Source organism: Diaphorina citri, unplaced genomic scaffold (genome assembly GCF_000475195.1).
Source record: "Diaphorina citri unplaced genomic scaffold, Diaci psyllid genome assembly version 1.1 scaffold110, whole genome shotgun sequence".
NCBI lineage: Eukaryota > Metazoa > Arthropoda > Insecta > Hemiptera > Psyllidae > Diaphorina > Diaphorina citri.
Window position 1 is genome coordinate 161732 of NW_007377547.1, and position 9029 is coordinate 170760.

At 40.1% G+C, this 9029-nt stretch overlaps 1 protein-coding gene across 1 annotated transcript in view; it reads right to left on the reverse strand.

Moving 5' to 3' along the window:
* Nucleotides 1-9029, reverse strand: part of LOC103524645 (glutamate receptor 1-like) — a 152434-nt gene that overhangs the window by 15488 nt on the left and 127917 nt on the right. Inside the window, exons 7-9 of the mRNA XM_017449693.2 lie at nucleotides 6179-6286; nucleotides 4585-4692; nucleotides 3046-3115 (exon numbers count right to left, since the gene is read on the reverse strand). Of these exons, the coding sequence (XP_017305182.1) occupies nucleotides 3046-3115; nucleotides 4585-4692; nucleotides 6179-6286 (286 nt within the window). The remainder of the gene's footprint in view (nucleotides 1-3045; nucleotides 3116-4584; nucleotides 4693-6178; nucleotides 6287-9029) is intronic.

Consider the following 9029-nt stretch of genomic DNA (forward strand, 5'->3'; position numbering starts at 1 on the left):
CTTGGGTCGTGTGATTCGTGTGTAATTGTGTATGTAGGTAGGTAAATAGTATTCTACAGATAGGATTTGCGAGAGAAAATGGGATCACATCAATTTCCTTTTTGAAGACTACCCAAGTACATAACGTGCTATCGCAAAGTGGCAAAAGAATAGACTATGATAGGTGATGACGTGACGTTTCAATTCTGTATGATTAGTTTAGGAATAAATGATCATCATAGGTAATGGGTAGGTGTTCACAATGACCCGAGGTATTTTAGGATCCTACGAGCTTGGGTCGTGTGATTCGTGTGTATGTAGGTAGGTAAATAGTATTCTACAGATAGGATTTGCGAGAGAAAATGGGATCACATCAATTTCCTTTTTGAAGACTACCCTGAACGTGGGAGAAAAATGAAAATATAAAAATGAGAGAAGGAAGAAGGGGAAGGAGAGGAGGAGAAATAGTAGGATAGGGGGAGGAGAAGAAGAAGAAGGAGGAGGAGAAGGGTGATAAGGGGAGGAGGAAGAGGTAGGAGTAAGGATGGCTTAAGATATGATGTTACTGTAGGTAGGTAAACAGTATTCTACAGATAGGATTTGCGAGAGAAAATGGGATCACATCAATTTCCTTTTTGAAGACTACCCTGAACGTGGGAGAAAAATGAAAATATAAAAATGAGGAGAGAAGGAAGAAGGGGAAGGATAGGAGGAGAAGAAGAAGAAGGAGGAGGAGAAGGGTGATAAGGGGAGGAGGAAGAGGTAGGAGTAAGGATGGCTTAAGATATGATGTTACTTTTCTGAGTTTTATTGAGTTTGCTGTTTTCCCATCATGACTTCTACGTTAACTTTGTTCAGTGCCGGAGTGTCATCAAATTGACAGATAACATCGAGAGGAAGAAATGTAAAATTGTAGATTTGTATATAAAAAAGTAGAGAACTTTTTTTAAGAAAAGGTTTGATAGGGGGAACTGTAATTAATAAGCTGGCGGAAGGAAAAGGAAAGTTATTTTCCCGAAAGCACAACAGCGTGTTCCTTGTTTATGTAGTGATTTTTTTTTTTTTTTTTGAAAAAATGTAAAATTGTAGATCTGTAGGTATTTGTATTAAAATCGAGAACTTTTTTTTAAGAAAGGTTTGATAGGGGGAACTGTAATTGGTAAGCTGGCGGAAGGAAAAGGAAAGTTATTTTCCCGAAAGCATAACAGCCTGTCCCTTGTTTATGTAGTGATTTTTTTTTTTTTTTTTTTTTTTTTTTTGGGTTTTTTTGGTAGGTATAAATAAGACCCTCTCTACCTCACCCCCCCTCCCTGACCGATAGTGACGAGGGCGTCAAATCCCTTTTCACATACCTACAACACACCAATATGTACCATTATTGTACCATCTGTTAAAATAGGTACCGAGAACCGGCGTGAACGACCTGGGGTTCCAGAGTTAAAACGCCTTATTCGAAAAAAAGGTAGGTATATTGGACAAGGGGGGGGGATTGTCGCATTTGAAGATTATTTACAAGCTGTGTCCACACAAAGTCGACGGCTGTCGATCGACGAGGTGAATCTATGGTAATATCGAGGCAGATTGGACGGTTTCAGTCGACATCGATCGAGTCGATCGACGGCCATTGACTATGTGTGGACACAGCTATAACTCACTTCGACTTGGTCAGTTCAGTTAGATAGGATCCAGGAAGGAGACCTAACTTACCAATATACCGGTGACGATGTAAGTTTTGTTGTCGTATCCTCCATACTGTTTCTGTCGCTGATATTTTACAGTAGCATCCGGTACAAAGCCATCTATGTCATTCCATTCAGCCACCTGAAAAAATAATAAAGCAAGGGTAAGTGTACCATTTATTCGCCCACCTAAAAAACGTACCATTTATTGGCCCACCTGTACCATACGCCACATAAGTCTGAACTGAAAGCTAGGAGAACAGGATGGGAGAAAGCCAGCTGTTATCAGAACGAACCCTGTATCCATTTAGGATAAAGTTAGTTTCATTTTCACAACCCTGTCTTTCCAATTTTTTAGCCCCAGATTTATATTTTTCATATTTTATAATTTTATCCTTATACCTACCCTCTTTCTGTGATCTCCTCTAGTCTTCTGTGTTCAGTGTACCTTGTTGTTTAGTGTTTAATGTTTCCTGTAGCCCTGATGATGGAGAGAGCGCCTCCGAAACATGTCGGCTTTTAACAAATAAACTATAATAATTCTTTGAAGTTCTGCACACTGCACAATATATCTGCCTTTTGGTTCTCCTTATCAAGTTAATCCACAAAGAACTTATATATAATGACTGCTGAAACCCTGCAAGAGAGTTTCATTTTCCACTCAAGAGTCTATATTTTAATGGAACCATCCCTCCATATTCGACACTGATCTCACGAGATGGACTTAGAACTTGGAGGTTTTCGCTCCATTTTTTCTCATTCACTTTCTTCTCCTCCATCTCCCCCGATTCCTTCTCCTATTCCCCCACCTTTTTCCTTGCTTCCTCCTCCTCCTCCTTATGCTCTTCCTTCCTCCAACTTCTTTTCCTTCTCTTCTTCTTCTCCTCCCTTTTCGAAATATTATCATTCCAGCTCTTCCTTGCACTTATCTCATTTGAAAATTTTCTCTTTTTAACCTACTTCACAATTTATTTTGTCCTGTCCTTCCTCGTTCGAATATAAAACTTCATTTCTCTCTTCATATTATTCGTCTCCCGGTCCGTCCCTTCTTTCTCCTCTTTTTCCTTTTTTATTCTCTTTTCTATAATACCGTTTCTACCATTTTGTTCTATTTTTTTTTTTTTAACTCTGGCAGTCAATTTTTCCCTCATTTTCTGTTTGTCCTGGCCTATAAAAGAAGGATCTATAATTAAACAAGTTCAATAAATAACAAAATAATTCACAATTACACAAGTGGAAGCATTATAATCCCTATTAGATGCTTAACTTTCCTTGTGGGTGAGAAAGATACCTATCTGACTTAAAACCCCTATGTTACCTAGGACTGACGTTCAAAACCCGTCATACCTACAGAATAATTACAAATAGGTAGTTATTTTCTACTTACAGGATATTTTCAGTCTCTGAGCCAGGAGGTCTGCCAGGTCTTTACAGAAGCCTTCATATTTGTCATTACCCTGGAAAATAAATGTGGGCAGGTGGGCCAATAAATGGTACGTTTTTTAAGTGGGCGAATAAATGGTACACTTACCCAATATTACAAATAAACAATTAAAATTTCAATTCAATTTCTTTCTGGGTGTGTCATGTCCGTTGTCGAACGTTGACGACCATGTTCCTGATTCTTTGTCGATCTTCTGCCGCTCTAAATGATTCTTCGCTTGACATCTTGTACCATTCCTTCAAATTCCCCATCCATGATGTACTCCTTCTTCCTCTCGATCTTCATCCTGTTATCTTTCCTTGCAATATCAACTATTCAATTACATATTATTATTATTATTATTATTATTATTATTATTATTATTATTATTATTATTATTATTATTACGACTTAATGGCCCACAGGCAGGATCCAGAGCTCCCGATTATGCTGTAGGTGGGTAGGAATTAGGTACAGGTACAAGTAGGCAGGTATAAGGTGTCTACCTTGATAGGTACCTATAGGTATTTAAATACTCTTAAAAAAGGTCTACCTATGTCCTGAAGGAAGGTATTAAAAATTTGGAAAACAAAAACTTTTTTCGTTTCAAGTTTTTTAATGATTTGTTTCTCTCTGGAATTTCCAAACCCTTTTTAAGCTTTTCTGGCGAAATATTCTCGAAAATTTGACGGCTTGCTGGTCACACGCTTGGGCGATTTTCTACCTAAAGGCCTTTGATAAGTGTTTTAAAAGATCCGCCTTTTGATATTAAAACATTTCTCTTCTGTTAAATGGTGTGTCAAAATGGAAGGGAAAATACTGCTGTCTGGAAAATTTGACGGCTTGCTGGTCACACGCTTGGGCGATTTTCTACCTAAAGGCCTTTGATAAGTGTTTTAAAAGATCCGCCTTTTGATATTAAAACATTTCTCTTCTGTTAAATGGTGTGTCGAAATGGAAGGGAAAATACTGCTGTCTGGGTTACCTTCCAAAAAAGACAGGTGCCTAGGCACTTTGGTAACTCGCAATGTTAGGTTAATAGGTTAGGTTCCTCTGAATTAAGAGAAAAAGACAACTTTATTTTTAACTAGAACAGAGGACGGACTGTAGACCAAACTCAAAATTTTGAATCTCGAGTTCAATCCTTACCCGGTTGCCTAGACACTTAGACAGACAGACAGGCACCTATCCCTTTTGAAGAGTAGGTAAACCAGAGAGAAGTATTTTCCTTGTCTTATTTTGACACACCATTTCACAGGAAAATATTCAGTATCAGATGTCAGAAGGTGGGTAGGTCTTCTCAAACACTTAGGTACTAAGACATTCAGAAATTTCCATATTGTCAAATGAAAAGTTCCTTATTGGTCTTATTTCAACCCTATATTCCTAACGCAACTCCAAATGACCCCAATATGGCCCAAACTTCAATCGAAAATTTTTCCAACAAACAGTGGGTCTGGGACTCTGGGCTGTGGGTCCGAAATTAATTAATTAACCCCTTACCTTCACCATGGCACTGTTGACTGTCATCTCTACAACATGCAACGTGTAGTTCATTCTCTTGGAGTCATTATTGAATCGGATGTCTCCCGTTAACCCTTCGATTTCAACCTGGAACAAAGAGTTGAAAAAACATGGAATATCAGGTAGGAATCAGTCTATTTTCAACCAATATATTTGTCTTCCCTAGGCCTCCGATTTTAACCTAAAGACGAACAGAGAATTAAGGTTGTGTTCCTTTCCTGGATACCTAGAAATGGGTGTAAAAGAGTAGGTATAAGTACCTAAGCATTGAAGTCATGCAAAAGCGGTTCCGATGTATAAAAAAATCTCATTTTAAACCAGACGTTTTTCTTCTCTTCCTCCGTATTCTTCTTCTCCTCCTCTACCTTCTTGACATCCTCCTTTTCTTCTCCTTCTCCTCCTCTTCCTTGATTTATTCTTCTTCCTATTCTCCTCTTCCTCCTCCTCCATTACCTGCTTGATATCCTTATCCTCCTCCTCCTCCTCCTCCATCTTCTTGATATCCTTCTCTCTTTCTTCCTCCTTCTTCTCCTCTTCCATTACCTTCTTGATATCCTTATCCTCCTCGTTCTTCCTTTTCCCTTTTAATACCGACTTCTCCTCCTCCTCCTCCACCTCCTTCTTCCTTGTCTGTTAATACCTGCTTCTCCGCATTCCATTTCTCACAATCTAATCCAAAGTAAACGGTGGGTAGGAATTAGGTACAGGTACAAGTAGGCAGGTATAAGGTGTCTACCTTGATAGGTACCTATAGGTATTTAAATACTCTTAAAAAAGGTCTACCTATGTCCTGAAGGAAGGTATTAAAAATTTGGAAAACAAAAACTTTTTTCGTTTCAAGTTTTTTAATGATTTGTTTCTCTCTGGAATTTCCAAACCCTTTTTAAGCTTTTCTGGCGAAATATTCTCGAAAATTTGACGGCTTGCTGGTCACACGCTTGGGCGATTTTCTACCTAAAGGCCTTTGATAAGTGTTTTAAAAGATCCGCCTTTTGATATTAAAACATTTCTCTTCTGTTAAATGGTGTGTCGAAATGGAAGGGAAAATACTGCTGTCTGGGTTACCTTCCAAAAAAGACAGGTGCCTAGGCACTTTGGTAACTCGCAATGTTAGGTTAATAGGTTAGGTTCCTCTGAATTAAGAGAAAAAGACAACTTTATTTTTAACTAGAACAGAGGACGGACTGTAGACCAAACTCAAAATTTTGAATCTCGAGTTCAATCCTTACCCGGTTGCCTAGACACTTAGACAGACAGACAGGCACCTATCCCTTTTGAAGAGTAGGTAAACCAGAGAGAAGTATTTTCCTTGTCTTATTTTGACACACCATTTCACAGGAAAATATTCAGTATCAGATGTCAGAAGGTGGGTAGGTCTTCTCAAACACTTAGGTACTAAGACATTCAGAAATTTCCATATTGTCAAATGAAAAGTTCCTTATTGGTCTTATTTCAACCCTATATTCCTAACGCAACTCCAAATGACCCCAATATGGCCCAAACTTCAATCAACAAAATTTCCAACAAACGGTGGGTCTGGGCTGTGGATCCGAAATTAATTTTAACCTCTTACCTTCACCATGGCACTGTTGACTGTCATCTCTACAACATGCAACGTGTAGTTCATTCTCTTGGAGTCATTATTGAATCGGATGTCTCCCGTTAACCCTTCGATTTCAACCTGGAACAAAGAGTTGAAAAAACATGGAATATCAGGTAGGAATCAGTCTATTTTCAACCAAGATATTTGTCCTCCTTAGGCCTCCGATTTTAACCTAAAGACGAACAAAGAGTTAAGGTTGTGTTCCTTTCCTGGATACCTAAAAACGGGTGTAAAAGAATAGGTATAAGTAAGCATTGAAGTCATGCAAAAGCGGTTCCGATGTATAATAAATCTTATTTTAAACCAGACGTTGTTTTTCTTCTTTTCTTCCTTATTCTTCTTCTCCTCCTCTACCTTCTTGACATCCTCCTCCTTTTTCTCCTTCTCCTTCTTCTTCTTATTCTTCTCCTCCCCTACCTTCTTGACGTCCTCCTCCTTTTTCTTCTCCTCCTCTTCCACTTTCTTGATTTCTTCTTCTTCTTCTTCCTTCTTCTCCTCTTCCTCCTCCTCCATTACCTGCTTGATATCCTTATCCTCCTCGTTCTTCCTTGTCCCTTTTAATACCGACTTCTCCTCCTCCATCTTCTTGATATCCTTCTCTCCTTCTTCTTCTTCCTCCTCCTCCACCTTCTGTGACCTTCTCCTTTCTCTCCTCCTTCTTCTCCTCCTCCTCCTCCATCTTCTTGATATCCTTCTCCTCTTCCTTCTTCTTCTTCTCCTCCTCCTCCATCTTCTTGATATCCTTCTCCTCTTCCTTCTTCTTCTTCTCCTCCTCCTCCATCTTCTTGATATCCTTCTCCTCTTCCTTCTTCTTCTCCTTATCCTCCTCCTTCTTCCTTGTCCCTTTTAATACCGACTTCTCCTCCTCCATCTTCTTGATATCCTTCTCTCCTTCTTCTTCTTCCTCCTCCTCCATCTTCTTGATATCCTTCTCCTCTTCCTTCTTCTTCTCCTCCTCCTCCACCTCCTTCTTCCTTGTCTGTTAATACCTACTTCTCCGCATTCCATTTCTCACAATCTAATCCAAAGTAAACATATAAAAGTCGATAGCATCCATAACGACCGAGCTGGCAAAGATCTCCCCCCTATTTACAATCTATTTACCCTATTTATCCCGGCTCCCTAACTTTCCCGGCTCCCGGCCCGATATTTCAATTATTCCACGACACTTGCACTAACGGCAACAGACAGACAGACAAACAGAAAAATTGTTCGCCAGAGAAAAAAACAAGGGACAAAAGTTTTCAACGTAAGAGGATTAAGCGATTTGTGCAAACCGGGATTTTCGAAAAGGGCTTATAAAAGCGCCCCGTAATACACAGGGTGACGCGGAAAAGGTGAGACTTTCTGGGGGGTTTCGTCAGGGGTTTAAAGTCCTCCAGCCAGACAGCTACGTTTAGGTTATAGCTATACTAAGACAAGTATTTCCGAACTAAAGAAAACCGACATCCCCAATGAATAGGGGTGTGTAAAGAGTGAGTGAGTTATAAAAAGAACTCTTTTCAGTGAACTACTCAGTCAGTGAGTCAGATCCCTATACCTATAGGAAGATGAAGAGTGAGTTTGACATGTTTAAGGGCAGCCACTCACTATCAGGGAGTCCTGACAGGTAAACATAAGCAGGTCCACCTGTCAGGTCTGTCTGTTGCCGTTAGTGCAGGTGCCGGGATAGATGCGGGAAGCCGGGAAAGGTATGCCTGTCAGGTTTACCTGATGAGCACACACACTATATCCTTTTGGCTCAGATACATTTAACTTTTGACAGTTTTGATCCTTTTTCAGCACCCTATACCCAGAGAGGTATGCCAGGTTAACGATTGTGGCTTTCGCTATTGTAGAAAGCAAAGCAGGATTCAGTCGGGTTTTCGCGTGGAAAGTAAATTCAGCTTTCACTCCTCTTGCCAAACGCACGCTACATTGAACTCATGTTTAGATTGAATCCATCCCCCATGTACATACGTATTGTACCTATAGTTTAGTGTACATAGTTAGGTATAATTTGTAAATTCGGCGAGAAGGACCTTTGAATGAAGTTGATCCCAAATTGAGCGTTTTGTCATAATTGCTTACCTTTGGAAATGACTCTTTGATTAGGGTTCTTAGTGATTATCTGAAAACAACCCGTGTTTTGCCTCTCTCGTAGGCTTTTTCAAGATGATGTCATCTTTTAAGAGTCAAATCTTGAAAAAGCCTACGAGTGAGGCAACCTGATTGAACCTGCCTGTTATACGCCAGCCACACACGTTCTAACATGCTTGACAGGTTGCCTGTCAAGTGCCCTGTCAAGCATCATGCTTGAGCCAGCCTAGTTAGCTTGGTTGGTAACGCGTTTGCCTTGTAAGCGCTAGGCCGCGGGTTCGATTCCCGCCCGGGGCGGATTTTATCCTGAAGGGATAAGTTTCATTCTCGGAACGGCTGGCTTTCTCAAATCCTGTCTTCCTTCTCTCTTCGATTTCGGGACAATAAGACCTTATAGCAGTTACAGTTCCTCCTGTCAAACTTCTTTAAAAAAAACCTTGAATGTGTGTGGCGGGCAGTGGCGTAGCGTGGTCTAAATTCAAGTGTAGGGCGTGTTGGGCTCATGCACAGGTCTACCAAGTCCCATCACAGTACATGCCATTAATATTTATGGGCATTAGAGTGAACTTTTGAGTTGTATGGCCGCCATACACGCCATACATACACGCTACGCCACTGATGGCGGGCACATATGTAATTACCTGTAAAATCTTTGACCGTTCATTGAACTTATTGTGACTGGACTATGACCTGAACAGATAGTGGGATATAATAGTGGGAGTGGGGGTTTAAGTCTCCTAAT